The sequence below is a fragment of the Epinephelus lanceolatus genome, chromosome 22 (genome assembly GCF_041903045.1).
Source record: "Epinephelus lanceolatus isolate andai-2023 chromosome 22, ASM4190304v1, whole genome shotgun sequence".
In the NCBI taxonomy this organism is placed as follows: Eukaryota; Metazoa; Chordata; class Actinopteri; order Perciformes; family Serranidae; genus Epinephelus; species Epinephelus lanceolatus.
Window position 1 is genome coordinate 8,199,215 of NC_135755.1, and position 20,245 is coordinate 8,219,459.

At 43.8% G+C, this 20,245-nt stretch overlaps 1 protein-coding gene across 1 annotated transcript in view; it reads left to right on the forward strand.

The window, feature by feature from the left end:
- The window catches only part of trpc5a (transient receptor potential cation channel, subfamily C, member 5a), a 233,634-nt gene that overhangs the window by 155,492 nt on the left and 57,897 nt on the right, over positions 1-20,245 (forward strand). The window contains exon 9 of the mRNA XM_033609364.2: positions 19,299-19,436. Coding sequence (XP_033465255.1) covers positions 19,299-19,436 — 138 coding nt within the window. The remainder of the gene's footprint in view (positions 1-19,298; positions 19,437-20,245) is intronic.

A 20,245-nucleotide genomic window follows, 5' to 3' on the forward strand; every position in this document is an offset into this window, starting at 1 on the left:
TAAACAACACTACGGTCGCATGACGTGACATGACATGTCATGTTTGACGTGGCTCGGCGTGATGATGATCTGTAGTTTTTTAAGTCTCTAAGCTCGTGTTGACCACAGACCTTATTTCAGGCTTTGAGCCAAAACCCACTGACTTTGAGGCGAGGGAACAAGGAGCGCTGGCATGCTAACTCATTTCCTGGTTTAAGGACTCATTCCTGAGACGCTGTAGAGCCTACATTTCATTTGTTTCTGTGGGGGGAAAATAAATCCAAGTTTTATTTTAGTTTTCAGTTTTGAGAACAAAACATGACACAACAACAAAAAAAACAAAAGAACAAACACATGACAGCAGCAGCATCGCATAAAGGCATTCACATTACATGGGAAATCATTGTAAAGAGATCACAGAGCCTGGATAAGAAGCACAGGTCAGGTTACTCAAAGGATGCTAGTCTATAGTGCCATGCCCCCTGTATAGTAGGTCAGCTGTGTTATTTGGAAAGTGGTTTCGGAAAGTAAAGGTGCCCACAGCTTATTAAAACCTCTCTTGTTCCCCTTTAAAATTGAGCTCAAGTATCTCAGGGTCTTCTTCACAAGTGAGCTTAGAATGGAGTGGAGATGGATCGGCAGTTTGAAGCAGCGTCTGCAGAGATGCGGGCTCTGTGCTGGACCGCCCTGGTGAAGAGAGAGCATCTACGTCCCAACCCTCACCTATAATGGTCATGAGCTCTGGGTAGTGACCGAAAGAATGAGGTCGCGGATACAAGCAGCTGAAATGAGTTTCCTCCGTGGGGTGTCTGGACTTTTAGACATAGGGTGAGGAGCTCAGACATCTTGAGGGATCTCGGAGTAGAGCCGCTGCTCCTTTGTGTCGAAAGGGGTCAGTTGAGGTGGTTCGGCCATCTGATCAGGATCCTCCTGGGCGCCTCCTGTTGGAGGTGTACCGGGCATGTCCAACTGGTAGGAGGTCCCAGGGCAGACCCAGAACACACTGGAGGGATTATACAGTACAGGCCAAAAGTTTGGACACACCTTCTCATTCAATGCGTTTTCTTTATTTTCATGACTATTTACATTGTAGATTCTCACTGAAGGCATCAAAACTATGAATGAACACATGTGGAGTTATGTACTTATGTTCAGTGTGCCTTCAATTTTGAATAAATCCCCAACAGTGTCACCAGCAAAACACCCCCACACCATCACACCTCCTCCTCCATGCTTCACAGTGGGAACCAGGCATGTGGAATCCATCCGTTCACCTTTTCTGCGTCTCACAAAGACACGGCGGTTGGAACCAAAGATCTCAAATTTGGACTCATCAGACCAAAGCACAGATTTCCACTGGTCTAATGTCCATTCCTTGTGTTTCTTGGCCCAAACAAATCTCTTCTGCTTGTTGCCTCTCCTTAGCAGTGGTTTGCTAGCAGCTATTTGACCATGAAGGCCTGATTGGCGCAGTCTCCTCTTAACAGTTGTTCTAGAGATGGGTCTGCTGCTAGAACTCTGTGTGGCATTCATCTGGTCTCTGATCTGAGCTGCTGTTAACTTGCCATTTCTGAGGCTGGTGACTCGGATGAACTTATCCTCAGAAGCAGAGGTGACTCTTGGTCTTCCTTTCCTGGGTCGGTCCTCATGTATGCCAGTTTCGTTGTAGCGCTTGATGGTTTTTGCGACTCCACTTGGGGACACATTTAAAGTTTTTGCAATTTTCCGGACTGACTGACCTTCATTTCTTAAAGTAATGATGGTCACTCGTTTTTCTTTAGTTAGCTGATTGGTTCTTGCCATAATATGAATTTGAACAGTTGTCCAATAGGGCTGTCGGCTGTGTATTAACCTGACTTCTGCACAACACAACTGATGGTCCCAACCCCATTGATAAAGCAAGAAATTCCACTAATTAACCCTGATAAGGCACACCTGTGAAGTGGAAACCATTTCAGGTGACTACCTCTTGAAGCTCATGGAGAGAATGCCAAGAGTGTGCAAAGCAGTAATCAGAGCAAAGGGTGGCTATTTTGAAGAAACTAGAATATAAAACATGTTTTCAGTTATTTCACCTTTTTTTGTTAAGTACATAACTCCACATGTGTTCATTCATAGTTTTGATGCCTTCAGTGAGAATCTACAATGTAAATAGTCATGAAAATAAAGAAAATGCATTGAATGAGAAGGTGTGTCCAAACTTTTGGCCTGTACTGTACATGTCATCTGGCCTGGGAACGCCTCAGGGTCCCCCAGGAGGAGCTGGAAAGCCTTCCTGGGGACACGGATGTCTGGAATACTTTGCTCAGCCTGCTGCCCCTGCGGAAAAGGGATCCTCAAAGAAAAAAGTTTGGTTACCTCTGCTGTCGTGTGCGATGTGCTATTGTTTTCAAATCTTGTAGTTTGTGTATGTTTAGGATTAGAGAGAGGAACATCTGTGAAGTTTACGTGATGCAACCTGATTTTAAAAACTCCCGTGGTTTGAGCTCTAAATGTACGCTGACAGTTTCTTTTTGGATCTTTCCTGTGTTTTTATTGAAGTCATTTCTGCATTCATATTCATCCTAATGCACAGAATCTTCCTTTCTTTGTGGCCTCATTGTACTTATCATGTATGTGGTATATTTTTTCAGATCAAAACATCATGCCAATATTATTGTTCAGTTGAACTGAATTGAATTGAGACAGGATGAGAGGGGAGAGGAAAGGGCGACAGCAGAGGAGATGTCAAGACAAGAAACAGAAAGAGACAAAAATCTAGCCTAAATACAGTTTGGGACACAGAAAAAGAGAGAATTGTGTTCATGAGAATGAGCAACAGGATTAGCGCAGAAGGACGGAGCCAGAGATAGATCAAATATGAATAAGTGAGAGAGCACACACATGAGCACTTTCCATATTTGCATATAAATCACAAGCGTGTGCACAGCCAGATTGAATTAGTGCTAGCATAGCTCTGGGTTAGCATATTGCTTTGTTTAGATTACATCAGGCCGCTGAGAAATTGAATTAACCCGCCGCTATGTAGCGTAGCCGCCGTTAGCATATTTCTGAGTTTAGTGGCCGGGGCAGACTGCCCAGAAATTGAATTAGCTGCAAAGAAAGCTTTGGGCAGCAGATTGTAGTTAAATGTCAGCAGTAGAATGAAGTGACCCGAGCATGTGACACTGAACTGGTTAGCTCAGCTTCCTTTGTAGCAGCTGATGTTTGCGCAGCACAGATGCTCTTGTCCCAACATGCACTGAGCAGAAAGCCGGAAAAAATCCCCGCAGACAGGCTTTCCTCTTCAGGGGAACATGGACTCAGAGCCCACAGGTGGAGGCTGCAGTGGAGCTTTTTGTGCTGTATGAGCAGCTTTCAGATGAGCGGTGCAGCAGCAGGCGTGCAGCAGAGCACTGACATGCTGCAGTGAGGAGAGTGTGATGTGCGGGTGTAGTATTAGTGGACTGGAGTCAGTGCTCTGCATGTGTTTGACTGTGCAGGGTGCTACGTATGATCCCAGAAAGGAGCTCTATTCTCAAACTCATAAAGCCGACCACAAAGAGACTAGAGTTGTCGGCTCGGATTGTGAACGACAATGAGTGTCGTACGGAATAATCAATCGTTTCATGAGGTGTAGTGTGTCATAGCAGACGTCAACCGACGCCACGTCTGGGACACCTCATGACGTGCCAACAGAAAGTCTAGGATGTTTGATTTTCTTTTTGTCGTTCACGACTGCTCCCGTCACAGCCGTCACTTTGACCAATAGGAACACAGAGTTAGCTGCTGCCGTAGACAACTGTAAGGCAACAACACCCCAGGGTTTTAATATTTCCTCTAGGGATGTTACCACACAGAGTATAAAGGGGAAATGATAGTGTGAAACAGCAGAGGCACTTTGTCAACTGTCATTAGCATTAAGCTAGCAAACAATGTTACATCTTCATAATGGAGGATATAAAGGAATAAAATTTAAAAAATAGTGGCGGGGCTTTTACTCGCCACAACTGCAGAGGCTACCAGCTTCATGTGAAACAGAGTACATTATAAATGGGCTCTCTGTATTTTTATATTTTTACTTTTTATCCGCTCCCGTTTGCCTCGATAAAGTTAATGCATCAGACCGTCATTTCAAACTCAACACTTCCTGTATCCGTTTCAAATTAAAAGCCCCTTATAACTTCGGCTGAGAGAATCCCTTCATTTTCTAAACAGACTTTTATTGTGAAACATTTGCAGGAACTTGTTGTGGAGGATTCAGTGACTTGCATGTTTGGTACTTCAAATGTAGCGCCTGCCATCTGGTGGAGCTTTGTACATTACTACAACAACATTTCGGCTGGCACATGAACAGATGCAGTGACTGAAAAGACAGTAATAATAATAAAAATAGGACAAGAATAACCCGATGACATCAAGCACATCGTGAAAGATGACCAGCAACAATTGGTAGTGGACCAACTTGTGGTCTGTCACGTCTGTCGGCCAAGTCACAGCACAATTTCATGATTCCACAATCGCCTATACTGACATACTGACTGTCGGAATGGACAAAATGTCGTGTAGTGCGAACTCGGCATAAGTTGGATTTATAGGTTTGCATCAGATTTCTCCAGTTGGTAGGTGTGTGTTACTGATAAGGAGATGACTGACTGACAGGGCTGCAACAAACAATTATTTTTACGGGTGAAAGTCGACGCTTGTTGGACCCATCCGCCATGCATTTTTATAAACACACCCAGGCGCCTTCTCACCGTCCTTACCGTAGAAGAGCCTACAACTACCAAGCAGAATAGCAACTCTTTCAGAGTAGAAACTGAGCCCATGCGGAGACTCCTGCCCCTGTCTCAAACTCTAGCTCTAACTTCACTCATGTGGGGACATCAGTGAAATGTGTCCAACGTGCAGAGTGAAGAGACGCAGCAAACTGGATGTCGCTTCCAGGGCCCTCTCATGGACAACACTAAATATGTTGCAGCATAAGCAAGACTAAAATAAGAGAGGCTCAGACATAGAGTTGCACATTCGAGGGTCTTTTAATCTCGGGAGAAAGCCAAAGACTTGGTACATCATGACAATTTCATGTGTGACAAACTAGCATTGTAGGTACTGTGGGTACTTTCTATCACTGCACTTGCTGTTCCACGTGTTATTTCCTGTCATTCAGACAACCAGCTCAGAGGACAGTTGCTTCTCCTTGTGTAACCACATTTGGATATCAAATCATTTAGCTGATGTCACGTAGACCATTTAGTTTATATGAGGTCACACACACAATATATTACACAATAAGAGTTTATGCCAGGTTATCTACACTATACAAACACTCTTGAGATGGTCCGTCAGCATTGTGTCTAACAGCTGCAGGAAGTTTGTTGATCTGGTGTGTAGATGCTGTCATTGCTTTGTATTATTGGCGCTATTTATCGGCTATAATTTTAATTATCGGAATAATGCATAATTATAAAAATATTCCATTATCAGCTGATAATTTATGGTGCATCCCTAATTACTTTTAGTGTTTATAAATCTGTTGAGTTTTTTCTTGATTAAATGATAAGTTGTTTGGTCTGTAAGGTGCCAGAAAAATGGGGTAAGAGAATCTTGAACTGGCCTGTTTTATCAGATTATGTTCACTACTGATCAAGACTACTTGGTCAACGAAATACTGTGGTTTCTTGTCATTTAAAACATGCCTGATGAAGGTTAGAAGACTGGATTTTAATCTCTACTCTGCAGGAAACATAAAATCTGAATCTGAAAAGTAACTAAAGCTGTTGGACAAGTAGTGCAGTAAAAAGTACAGTATTTCCCTCAGAGATGTAGTGGAGTAAGAAGAGTACTCAAATAAGTACCTCAGAGTCATTCTCTTTATTTCACTGTGGCACACTGCTGTGTAGAAACTGTTCTCCGCAGTCAGATGAGAGAAACCTTACAGGGTGATGAGGAAAAAAAATGCATTAATGTGGCTTTAAAGTTGTACCTTCATTTCCAACTGTGCTCAAACCCTACAATAAAACACAAGTGTCATACTTGATTCCCCGTCCGTCCCGTAAGCTGTTGGAGCTTCCTAAACATTCCCGCTCTGCAAATGTAACGTGAAAGTCTTTTCATTTCGCAGCTGTGCAGGCTGCTGCTGCTGCTTCATTCAGCAGCTTCACATGAGTCATCAGAACTCCTCTCCACCAAGAGTTTAATAAAACGGGGGTTTAGGGGCCTTTTGGAGAGTCAGGTTTTCCAGTCGGCTAACTTCCTGGTGTGTGTGCCGGATCCCAAGAGTCTCTGCTGGATGACTGGCTGCATTTATCAGCAATTAAAACACTTCTAACTTGTGTATATATATTCCAAGCTCAGGTCCTCTACCAGAGGCCTGGGAGTTTGAGAGTTCTGCTCAGTAACTTAGCTGTTCCTTGGACTGCACTCTTCCTGGATTTGGGATGAAACCCTCCATGCATTGTGAGAAACTTCCTTGTCTTGATATCAGTGGACTCTATCTCCTCCTTTGGCCAGCTCATGATCCCAGCGGGGTACCTGATGACTGACAGGGTGTACTTGTTGATGGCTTAGACCTTATTCTTTCTGTTCAGCCGACTTTTCAGGACCTGCCTTACTCTGTTTGAGTATTTGGCTGACTGTCTTGTGGCCTCCTCAAGATATTTGTAGCTGTCCTGAACATCTGCAATGCTGCCTTCTGGTTGCTTCTCTGTCGGTCTAGATGTTGGGTTTCGAAGTATCCATAAATCCCAATTCCCCTAGCCCCTCTTGCTTGGGTTACTTGTATAGTAAGTTCCATATTCTTTGCTCTAGTCCATCCGTCTTTTGTTCTAGTAGCCCATTTCTCATCAGGTTGCCCTTGTTCCTCAACACCTGACGCAGACCATGTTGACCCGAGCGACGTCGGAGCTGGTATGACTCTTGTGTTTGTGGTTCCACTCATCTTGAGGCAGGCAAGCAGCATTAAGGACCAGTATTTTTAGTCTGTGTTCTCATCGTCACAACTTGTGTGAGTAAAGACAAAAGAAACCTCTCCGGAATATTTTCAGGAACTTACCAGCAACGCTTATTTAATATGAGTGAGCATAATACTGTCTGATTCATCTCTTTATGTTCTTTATTTTGTGACTGATTTTTAAATGTCACTTGAAACTCAGTGGGCTGCCAGCAGTGCAGATTTCATGGTATATCTTGTTCTAGTTGTTGTTGTCGTGTGTTAGTGTGGGTGCACGTGGGCGTAAGTGAGTTGTTTTATGCTGCCTGTGTTCTGTTTTATGAAAGACGAGCAGTACAAATGAAATCTCAACGATCTTCAAACAACTTAAAAAGAGCTGTGAAATCAGAGGATGCAGGTTTCTGCTCTGGTGTCAGTGAACAGTTAACAGAACCCAGATCAGCTGTAGTTTTACTCTGGAGGAGATTACCCTGACCTGTGACCTCCTTGCTGTGGGAAACTGAAGAGAAATGTTTCTGCACATCATGACACATCCTGCAGTCTCTGTACAGAGTCTGCAGAGTGACACTGAAATATTTGCAGACTTTTCAGTGTTTAATGTTAATAACATAATACATTGAAGCTTTAGACCCTTTCATGGTCGACATCACAAGGATATCAGTTTGTTAGGTAGTTAGTTAAAGAACCGCACCTGAGTTCGTTTGTAAACGGACCACCTCTTCAAGAAGATCACGGTCCGGTTGTTGTGGTGCACACTTGAGTGTGATTGCTGTGTTCACACCTGCCCAAACAAACCACACTGAGGAGGCAAACGAACTTGAGTTCGATTGAACCGAACCAAACAGGGCAGGTGGGTCAGCACTCTAAGTTATCATTGGACCCATCCTCCTATTCCGTCTTTTCACCCCTTTGACTTACATTGTTGTCCAGCGGTGTTTCATCCGACACTGTCTGGTGCTGTTACACACTGACGGCACCCAGCCGCATATTATTCGGACACTGAAGGAGGCCTTTTTTTTGTCTGTGTCTGACGGAGAAGTAACTACCCAAGCGCTGGTATTTCATGACTTCCGGTATTCGACGACTTCCGGTATTTGATGACTTCCGGTATTTGATGACTTCCAGTGTTCAACAAATTCCGGTAATCGACGAATTTCGGTATTTGATGACTTTCGGTATTTGACGACTTCCAGTATTCGATGACTTCCAGTAATCGACAAATTCCAGTATTTGACAACGTCCGGTATTTGGCGACTTCCGGTATTCGATAAATTCAGGTATTTGATGACTTCCAGTATCCGACGACTTCCGGTATTTGGCGACTTCCGGTATTCGACGACTTCCGGTATTTGATGACTTCCAGTATTTGATGACTTCCAGTATCCGACGACTTCCAGTATTTGGCGACTTCCAGTATTCAACGACTTCCAGTATTTGATGACTTCCAGTATCCAATGACTTCCGGCAATCGCCGAATTCTGGAATTTGACGACACGATTTGATAACTTCCGCTATTTGACAACTTACGGTATCCGGTTACTTACGGTATTCGACGATTTCTGGGTCGTGAAACATGGCAATCTCTGTAGATGAGGACCTGCTCCCTCTGTAGATACAAAAAGCTCTAAGATAGCGGAAACATGACGATTCCTATTTTCACGTGAAATGAAATAACGTCATTATACACTAAAGAAGACAGAAGTATTATATTTTATTATATTAAAAAAAAATGCTGATAATATATTTTAGCCCCCTAAATCCTTCACACTGGCCCTTGAAGTGCAGTATCATGGACATAGTCATGAACTTTTTGTACTTACTATGTACTCTTCCATGACCTATACTTCAGATCCAATACTGCACGTATAGATTAATATAAAGGCCACCTAGACTGATCCATACTGTTAACCTGATTTTGGCTTTGCATATATTGTAAATATTTCGGATTTGCACTCCTGATATATACGTTTTCATCTATAGTCTTATCTATAAGCCTATTTCCTCAAAATGTTGAACTGTTCCTTTAATTTAAAAGTCAATTTATGTGTTTTGTTTCCTGTTTGTTTTCAACTTGTATTTTCAAAGAGTGAATTTGTCATTTTGAAATGAAGCTCTTCAGATTTTCTGCTGGATCACAGACGTGTCACTTTACAAGAAAAACTCCTCCTTCAGGGCATTTTCAGACATCTCTCCCCAACCAGCACATCACTGCTAGCGGTATAAGTAGTGTCTGCCTGTGTGTGTGTGTGTGTGTGTGTGTGTTATGTAAAGCTGCTATTGGATTAACATGAAAGAGTGTGGTTCCTGTGCTGCGGGGCACACTGAGATTAAGTTTAAGACTTTGTCCTCTGCAGTTTTCACATCACTGACCTGGCCTGTTGGAAAGAGAGGGGGGACAGACCGTGGTAATCAATTTGAGACAGGCTGGGAATTTATCTTGGTGGTGCAGTGGTGCTTTTCTAGTGTTCAAGGGAAAAATGAAGTGCATGAAGAGAGCAAGAGAGAGAAGACAGAATCTGAATGGACGGAGACACATGCAGATAGAAATAGACACAGGGAGGACCAGGGGTTTGATGTCACAAGTACTCATCAGTTATGCCTCTGAATTACATCACAGCAACCATCCTTGTTTGGGAGCTGGTGTCAGTTTAGACACGATTAATCTGCAAATAAATACTAAATAAAAAGAGTTTTTCTTTATATACATTAAAACCAGACCAGACAGAAGACAAAATAATATATAGATAGATACACTCACCGGCCACATTATTAGGAACACCTTGATAGTACCAGGGTGGACTCCCTTTTTAATTCTTGGTGTCACAGATTCAACAAGGTGCTGGAAACATTCCTCAGAGACTTTGGTCCATATTGACATGATAACATCACACAGTTGCTGTAGATTTGTCAGCTGCACATCCATGATGAGAATCTCCCGTTCCACCACATCCCAAAGGTGCTCTATTGGACTGAGATCTGGTGACTGTGGAGGCCACTGGAGTACAGTGAACTCATTGTCATGTTTGAGATGATGTGAGCTTTGTGACATGGTGCGTTATCCTGCTGGAAGTAGCCATCAGAAGATGGGTACACTGTGGTCATAAAGGGATGGACACGGTCAGCAACAATAGAGGTGCGTCATGCGTGCTCACAACCCAAAGCGATGCTGCAGCAGCGTGCATTCGGTCGCATTCGGTCCTACTGTTTCCCATGGAGCTCTGCCCCGTTTGAAAGGTGAAGGAAGCCCGTATGTAGAAAGACGTCACCTCCGAGATGTAGAATGTTTATTATAGAAGAGAAAGACACATTTCAGGACCGCTGACTTGTGTCATCAGAACAGACATGTCCTGTGACTTTTAGCCTCCTTTCATATTTAATAGAGGGGGGACAATACCTGACAGTGATATTCTCAGCTGTCAGGATGTGCCTGCTGTAAAGGGTAAATATAATCATAGAAGGCTGAAAATCACAGGACATGTCTGTTCTGATTATACAAGTCAGCATTGTGAAGCTCAAGCATGTGGGGGCCTCCTTTCATATTTAATAGAGGGGGGGACTGTATCTAAAAGTACAGCTGTTAAGATGCCCCCCGCCACAGGTCTTGGAAAAACCCAGGGAAACCCTGTGGTGTTTAAACCATGCTCAGTTGGTGCTAAGAAAATCTCCCCCACACCATTACACCACCAGCAGCAGCCTGAAGCGTTGATACAAGGCAGGATGGATCCATGACACCAAATTCTGACCCTACCATCTGAATGTGGCAGCAGAAAAAGCCGTCCTTTAATGTTGGTATGATACGCACAGGCTGCCACAATAGTTTCATGGCGGCCAGCAGCATCAGGGGAAAACACAGCGGGACAAGAACGAAAGCAAAGGTTGCAAAAGTCCGAGTAGGGCAGGTAGGAGTGGTGGTGGATGGGTCCAACAAACACCAACTTTCACCAAGGAGAGCGGTGTTCATTTGTGGTGTTGAGACACTGTATGTAAACGTTAAAGGGAAATTTCGGTTTATTTCAACCCATCTCCTATCATCCTGAATTTGTTTCAAGTGACTAGTGACATAGAAATAATAGTTAGCATGTCAGCCGTTAGCCTAGATACAGCCGGGGCGCATAGTAGCGTCAGACCTGTTAAACGTAAGTGAACGGGCAACCTTCAAGTGCAAAGTTAGTCCACTAAACAAGTTTTTTTTCCACAAAGACCGCCTCATATCGTTAGGATAAATGTCAGAGAACATATAGAAAATGACATGTAAACGTGTTGTCTTACCTTACCGGTGTGCTGCCATGTTTGTTTACCATTTAGCTCTGCTTTCCAAAGCGCAGCCGAGATATCGCGAGAACAAGCAGCGATCTCATACCGTGCCTGAAATCTTGCGAGAACAAGCAGCAACAGCTGGAAGGCAGAACCGGACAGTAGCCTGAAAAGTTCATTCATTTATTTTATGAAAGATTTATAGAATAATGGCTGACTTTTTGCCAGATTTCAACTTTGTGGAGGAGGAATTTGATTTTGCAGAGTTTGATGGCCGCCCTTAGAGAGAGAGAGGCGCAACAGGTAGAGGACGAGAGAGGAGGAATGGCTGCTGCAAGGCTGCATAGCTCTGGAGATTGGTGGTGTACCTGTGAATGCTGTGCCCCAGTGCCCACAGAAGAGGAATGCCTCTGTTGCAAGGAATGGGACCGGTTGCAGCCTTATTTTCAAGGTCTGGATGTGACTGAGGACGAGACACCTCCACCTGGAGTAGTATCCAGCTGGGCTTTATCTAGAGCTCGCGAGATATATTTCATCCGCGCTTTGGAAAGCAGAGCTAAATGGTAAACAAACATGGCAGCACACCGGTAAGTTAAGACAACACGTTTACATGTCGTTTTCTATATGTTCTCTGACATTTATCCTAACGATATGAGGCGGTCTTTGTGGAAAAAAAGCTTGTTTAGTGGACTAACTTTGCACTTGAAGGTTGCCCGTTCACTTACGTTTAACAGGTCTGATGCTACTATGCGCCCCGGCTGTATCTAGGCTAACGGCTAACATGCTAACTATTATTTTTACGTCACTAGTCACTTGAAACAAATTTAGGACGATAGGAGACAGGTTGAAATAAACCAAAATTTCCCTTTAAATTTCCTCGCACTCTGGGTACTTTTCACATCGTATCTGGACGTGGAAAGTCCATGACCAAATGTCGATGTGTGACGAGGTCAAAGTGAGAATCTGTTGTGTGAACATGTTCACAATGTGACTTTACTGTAACATATTCATTACATAATTTTCTCCCTCAGACCATTTTATGAGCGCTCCTGCTCCATCTGGGAGCATTTTTAAAACATGTTTCTGCACATTTATTCAAGTTTTCTCTTCTGTGTGTCGCCCATCTGTGCGCCAACTCTAATGTAGCTATAGCTGCAGATATCGCCTCATCGTCCGGGTCAGTTTCTGGATACACACCTTACACTTCTCTAAATACTCTCGCTGCTGCTGGCCGATGATGAAACACACCTCACCACTGCAGCTCTCACTCATGTCTTATGTAATTTAAGCTGGTCACTTTAATAATCTATTTATGTGGCACTCAGGATGTCTCACTTTGACAACGTAGCCTAAAAAAAAAAAAAAAAGCAGTATTACGTCTGAGATCTGATCCCACAGGGGGGGGTTTGTTCTCTGTCCCGGTCTGATCTGGCTCTCTGATTGGTCGCTGAGCTGTTTTGACCGGAGCTGTTACGTCAACGCATAGTGTTTTTGTCTGAGCGATAAACTGTGACGAGGATGTTCACCGACTGACAGTGCAACCAAGGCTGAAGCAGGAAAAAGAAGGACAGGAAGGAGCAGGCTGCTGTAGTTTAGTGGAGCCCAGAGATCAACTCGCTCATTAGCATACTGCTGCCATAGCAACAGGAAACCAAACTGGAGCTGAGAGACGGATGGAGAGAGACAGGGAGGAAGGGAAGAGGAAGATTAGGAAAAGAAAGTGAGGAGGTGAAGAGAAGAAATGCAAGGAAACAGGAGAGAAAGAGGAGGAGAGAGAGGATGTAAAAGAAGGAGGAAACAAGGAAGATGAGGAGGTGAAGGAAATTAAAATGGTTCAGAGGAGAGGAGGAGAGGGGAGAAGAAGGGGATGAGACAAAAATAGGGTGATGTAGAAGACAAAAAAGAGGAGGACGAAGATGGGAAGACAAGAGGAAAGAGAAAGGGAAAGAGGAGATGTAAATGGGGATGAGGGGGAGAAAGGAGTACAGAAGAGGAAGTGAGGAGGTGAAGAAGACAGATGGAGAAGGAATGCAAGAGGAGAGAGCAAATGCAAAAGAAGGAGGTGGAAATGAAGAAGGAGACCAGAGGGAAGAAGAGGAGGAGTAAAGCCTAAACAGAAATTAGAGGTGCAGGAAATTAAATTGTTCAGAGGAGAAGAGGAGAAGAGAGAAGGAGTGAAGGAGACAAAAATAGGATGATGTAAGACAACAACAAAAATGGGAGGAGAGTGAAAATGGGAAGTGAAAAGAAAGGAGGGAGGAGAAGGAGAAAAATGGGGGGGGGGGAGGAGGACTGAGAATGAAGATGGTTATTATAGGAAAGACAGAGGAGGAGATGAGGAGGAGAAAGGCGAACAGAAGAGGAGGTGAGGAGGTGAAGACAACGGATAGAGGAGAAGAAATGTGCGACAAGCAGGAGAGATTAAAAGGAGTGAAGAAAGAGGAGGAGGCTAAAAACAAAGTCAGGGAAATGAAATGGTTCAGAGGAGAGGAAGAAAGAGGAGAAGAAGGGGATGAGAGGAAGGAGTGGGAAGGAGAAAGGGCAAAAGGAAAACAGGATGAGGAGAATATGTGACTGGAGAGAAAGAAAAGAGGATGAGGAGGACAACAGAAGAGGAAGGTAGGAGGAGAAGAAGATGGATGGAGGAGAAGAAATGCAAGAAAACAGGAGAGATTAAAAGGAGGCAGAGAGGAAGGATGGATGATGTAGGAGACAAAAAGAGGAAGAGGAGATGAGAGGAAGGAGTGGGAGGGAGAAAGGGCAAAAAAAGAGGAGGTGCAGTGAGAATGAAAAGGGTATGAGGAGGAGAAAACGGACAAGAGAGAAAAAAGTAGAGGGATGGAAAACAAAAAGAGGAAGAAGACGCTTGGCAGTTGCACAGTGAGGAAGAGGAGGAGGAAGGAGGAGCAGCCACCTTGGTTTGACTTCCAACACGTTATCTGTCTCCTCCTCTTTTCTCCTTCTTTCTGCTTCTATCATTTCATCTATATAATTAAATCCTCTCGTTATCCAATATCCTCCCCCTCTGTCTGTCACACACACACACACACACACACACACAATAACACATGTATACACACATTTACATGCAACACATAACCAGATATGAGGGTGAACAACTTGCTCGGCAGCTGACGGAGTACATGACAGATTTATCTGTGTGTGTGTGTGTGTGTGTGTGTGTGTGTGTATTAAGGTCATATCCGCTGTTGCTCCGTCAGGTTGTTGGTTATCGCAGGTGTGAGGCGACATTGAGATGATTAAAGTGAGAGTATAAAACCCTCCCGTGCTGAAGAGATAAACACACTGCCTCTCATTTATTAGGTCGCACAAATAACACACACACACACACACACACACACATGTCACACATGCAGCGTGCAGTAAACCTGCAGTGTCACCGTTATTATCACACAGTGTGTCTGCACCGTTGGTCCGGTGACTGGCTGTGGTGAGTCTTACATCTCTGTGTGTTACATCCACACAGGACGACTGTCAGGCTGAGTGAAGGTGGTCAGAGATGAGAGCGTCACGTGTCACGCCTCTATGCAGGAGATCAAAGTGTGTTTTCGGTTGCAGACCTTGTGCCATTAAGCAATTTGAGGCAATATAAAATATATTTAAAAGCTATAACAGCAGTGAGAGTGAAATTAAAAAACTGCAAAAAGAGTTAGTTAAACAGACAAAACAAGAGTAAAAATGATGAAGTAATATCACGCTCGAGGTCGTGCTATATATCAGCAGAGATGATCTTCAGCACAGTTTGATGGCGAGCGCTTCTGTTTTGACCAAAGTCGTCAAATATCTGCTGATTTGTCCATGATTTCCGCATCAGATACCAACAAAAGACAAGCATCTTTTCGTGGTGGTATGATAAGCTGTCGGGCGATGTCAGTTAGTAACGCCACAGCCACAACAATAAAGCAGTATTGGTGTTGTGTCGTTCGCGAACAAATCGTTCAAAAGAACTAATCTGCTGAGTGAACGTACTGAACTGAATCACTTCCAGAACTGATTCGTTCATTTCTCAGTTCAGTTGAGCTCAGCAGTGAGCGTGCAGGCCAGGAGTGGAACTGGCGAACTTCGGTTCGTGCGAGCGATGAATTACTCACGAGGCAGCCAGGGTGCAGGGAGGGACTGCCTACCGTGTGACGAATCACTCGGTGAACGAATCACTCAGTGAATGAATCACTCAGTGAACAAATCACTTGATGATCTAATCACTTGGTGAACGAATCACTCAGTGAACGAATCACTCGGTGAACAAATCACTCGGTGAACAAATCATTCGGTGAACTAATCACTCGGTGAACAAATCACTCAGTGAACGAATCACTCAGTGAACGAATCACTCAGTGAACGAATCACTCGGTGAACGAATCACTAAGTGAACAAATCATTCGGTGAACGAATCACTCAGTGAACAAATCACTCAGTGAACAAATCACTCGGTGAACGAATCACTCGGTGAACAAATCACTCGGTGAACAAATCACTTGGTGAGTGATTCAAATCATTTCCTCTCAGCGATACACTTTCATGGGGACCGTTTTCTCCAAGCTAACGGCTAATGTAGCCAGAAGTCAAGTACACAGTCAGGGCTCCTCCCACCAAGCACTGAACGATTTGGTGAACGAATCTTTTGAATGAATCTCTTTAATGAACTGATTCTAGCGATTCAGTAACATCCAAAAAACTGCTTTGCCCAGCACTAAGCAGTATCACACTCGAGGTCAGGCTGTCATACTGTATATCAGCACAGCTGTGATTCGGTTGGATATGATCATAGCCGTGCTGATATACAGAATGTCTCCTGTCCAGTCCAATTGCTCGGTTAGAACTAAGGGAGCGATCACACCGAGATGAAACGCCAGAAACGCGACGCCAGCAAAACCATTGTTTTCCTATGATACAGCGCGTCTGACCGGCGTTCAAGCGTCTTTTTAGACGACCGTTTTTGTAGCGTTTCTTTTTAGACGCGCGCCGTAGATGCCGAAAAGTCCAAATATTTTCACATTTTTGAGCGTCAGACGCCAGTAGTTAACGCTCATTGAATAAGCGTTTCAAGCGTCTTTGAAGCGTCCGCGTCTCTAGCGTATCATTTCTGTATGATCACCCCCTAACTGTTCTACAAAAAAATTTAAAGACCTGGAAAGTCCATATAGGGTGGATGGGTTCAACAACATCGGACTTTCACCCAGGAGGCCAGTGTTCGACTCCCTTGTCAATGTTGAGCTGCATCATGATGTTTTTTTCTAAACCTGACCACATGCTTTGGTTGCACAATAACACTGTAAGTATATTTTAAAAAAAGACAGTATGAATCAACCAAGCAGAAACTGTACATGAAATGTATAACATGTTAAACAATAATGGCGACCGGCCATGTAGCATGCTGACTTGAAAAGACGGCTTTTTTGCATCTGACGCCCAAAGTCACCCGAGCGCAGGTATTTGCCAACTTAAGAGTGACACCAGGTTGTAAAATCATGTTTATTTCTCACACTGAGTTGAATTGTGGGTAATGTAGGCAGCAGGTTTTGACAAGGAAGAAGAACATGTTGAATACTGTTGAAAAAAGATCAATATTTGTGGTTCTTCTGCGTCTGTATTTTGATCCTTTGAACACTGACAGTGTCATAAAAGCGGTAAATTTTTATCCATAAATTGTTTGCCATAACTCTGATCTTTCCCTAACCCTAATCATACCACAGTGGCCGATATCTTGCACGTGACATGGTTGCATTGGCCGTAAAACCATGGCTCGCCACGGGATCAGCACCACTTGTGACATGTAGTATCACCACGCGGTGCTATCAGTCATGGACTGTCCAAACAAAATGTGCCAGGACCAATTATTTATGAAACAAGCTCACACTTATACGAAAACAAGGAAGTGTGGAAAAATCTGCAGCCGCCACCAAATGTTCATCTCTCGGAGACGGCAGCCGAGCAGCGAGTGATTGACGGCTGCGGGTGCCGACCTGAGTGTTTCTGGCAGTTTGCCTCTTTTTTAGCTTTTAGCTAAATGTTCAGTCGTGTGTCCTTGTGTGAAGGTGGATGTGCCGAACTGAGCTGGATGTTTGCTTCACTCATTTATTAAACAGGCTGTTTGTTTAATAGGAAAACACACTTTTTTATATACTCTCTCACACACACACACACACACACACACACACACACACGCTCAGAGTGACAGATAACCTGCTGTCTCCTAAGTCTTTTTAGAGTATGAGACTCTACAATCCAAGTGCAGACTAATCACTCAGAAATAATGAGAAAAGACGGAAGAAAGGACGGGAAAGGAAGAGGAAAGACAGAAAGGCTTGGCGAGAGAGCTGAAGAGATGAAATGGTACAGAGCTGTGGAGAGAGAAGAAAGGAGGGATGGAAGAAAGACATGGAAGCACACAATGGAAAGAGGAAAAGGAGATAAAAAGAAAGGAGTCAGCTGCTTGGTGGTGACTCAGAGGGCAGCTGAAGGGCTGACGGGGACAAACAGCCTCTGGTGTAATGCCAGCTGTATTAGAGGATGAGCTGTAATGAGATGTAAATGGAAGCGACCTGAACAACAGAGCAGCTACACTTGTGTCAGGGCAGGAAGTAACCTTTGGTTTATCGTCGCAGCTCACAGAGGGCGATAACGCTCGGACAGATTTACCTGTTTGAGGCTCATTGTGGAGTGTTTAAAGGAATGATAGATGTCTTAGAAGATTTGATCAGAGATAAATGAAGAGCTACTCAGATGTTTACGTTGTTTACATGATTTTATGCACGTGTGGTTAGGTAGAGGCACAATAAGCACTTGGTTATGGCTCGGGAAAGAGCATGTTTGGGCTTGAAATACTGGAATTTGCTGGCACGTGTCTCCACTGAGAGAGCGGAGTACGAGGAAGGTTCCTGTAAAGTTACAGGCTCTGGATGTGACGTAATCGTTTCGCAACCATTTTGACCGGGGCGACGCAGCAAAGATTTTGTCACTTTCTGTTGACGTCACATCCCGCTTTGAGTATATCCAATCAGCACCAAGTAAACCCCAAGCCCCAGCCAGGAGTCTTTCGGGGCCGTTCTGAGTACCTACCCCAAGGCAGGGACTTGTTTAGCCCCTGTAAAAGTTCCGGAACTCTGTCCTTCGGGGACGCACCAACGGCCCAACGGCCCAACGGCCCAACGACCCCAAAGTTCCTGCAGTGGAAACGGGCCTAAAGGCTCGATAAAATACAACCCTTTTATTGCAGTATCCCAGCAGACAATGTATTGATGTCTTGGTAAATACTAAATGCTTTTCAAAGCACTATCCCAGGCAGGAAATGCAGCATTTGCTCGCTAAAAAACAACTACATTTGGTGGCATTATCGCGGCAGAAAACGCAGCAATATCAACAATCGCTCTTCGTGACACTATCCCCGCAGGAAACGCAGTGACGTCTTGGTAAAAAATGTGAATAAAAGCAGAAAATGTCAACAAATGAAATCTAAAAAATGAATCTACTGAAATAGTGAGAGGCAAAACTATTCCAAAGTTTAGGGGAAAAGAAAAACTAGAAAAGAAAACACAAATTTAGCAAACACATTTAGAATAGTGCAGCCTCAGCACAAGTGTTTTTTAGTGTCGTCTACTTTATAATGTGCAAATAAGCAATTTAAAGAGGTTTGTGCAAAGAATTAGAAGATGCAAAGCAGGATCTGTTTATTTCGTTTGCACGAGCTGTTACAATAGAAAAAAAATTAAGGGAAAAGTGAACATTTCAGTCTGAAGACCATCAACGTGCAGATGGCGTCATCCTGAAGACACAAGCTATCAAACAAACACCAATGAGCCGTCAGGAGAAAGGCAGTACGAAGGAAAAGCTGTGCACAGTTCAGCTCCACTAAAAACAAGAATTAAAATTTGTGTTTTGAAGGTGACACAGTTTCTTATCAGCAGTTTTATACCCCAGAAAATACCTCTGAATGATATATGAGCCACTTAAAACAGCTTTCATCAAAGCAGGAAGTACTGTAAACTCACTGATTTTCAAAGTCACGCTGTGGTTTCAGGTGTTTTTGCTCATTTGTCCTTCATTAAAAATAACATTACGCTTAAGTTGTGTTTCCTAACCGTGCATCTCCTGCTCTTTCTCTCTGTCTCTGCAGTTTGTGGCTCAGCCCAACTGCCAGCAGCTGCTGGCAACGCTGTGGTACGACGGCTTCCCGGGCTGGAGGAGACGACACTGGGCCGTCAAACTGGTCACCTGCTTCATCATCGGACTCCTGTTTCCTGTTTTCTCACTGGTAAGGAGGGAGGCAGTAAGTGGGAGTGTGAGGAAGGAAAGGGGGAAGGGATGAAGAAGGAGAAAGTATGGAAAATGACTTTAGGAAGACGCACAGGAGAGCGGAGGTGTGTGAGGAAGGGAGGCAGGACGAAAGAGAGGAAAGGAGGGAGCAAGAGAAGAGCTGAGGGGGGAATGAATGAGAAAAATAGAAAGCAACTAAGGAGTGGAAAATAGGAAACAAATAAAGGAGGCATCAGTGGAGGGGAGGGAGGAAGAAGAGAAAAAGAAGGAGCAAGGGTCAGATGGGGTAAAGAAAAATTGGTAAAGCAAAAGAAAAGATATAAAGGAAGAGAGAATGAGCAGAAGAATAAAGGATAAAAGAAAGCAGGGGAGTACGGACAGACAGAAGAAGAGTGAGTAAAGAAACATGAAATGAAAAGACAGAAATGAGGGATGGAGGGAAGAAGGGGGAAACAAGCTCCTGCAACTAAACTACTGTTTCTTCCTCAAAGTAAATTTGTTGCCAGGCAGCAATTTAAGCAAAACTCTTCGTTTATTGGCCGGAGGAGCTGTTACTAGGAGACAGCAGCATGACAACAATGCTCGACCTAAAAACAAACAGTGAACAGAGGGACTGTTGTTATTGTCTTTAAGACGCCAATGAGGATGTTTGAAAGAGGAAATAGAAATTAGTAGACTGCTCATTAGGAGAACACTGTGTGAGTTAACACAGGTCATTTTAACCCGGATATTTGAGCAATAAACAAAATGTTGTCATTGTATGTTTTTGCGTACCACGGATTTGTTACATTTATATGTTTTATTTGT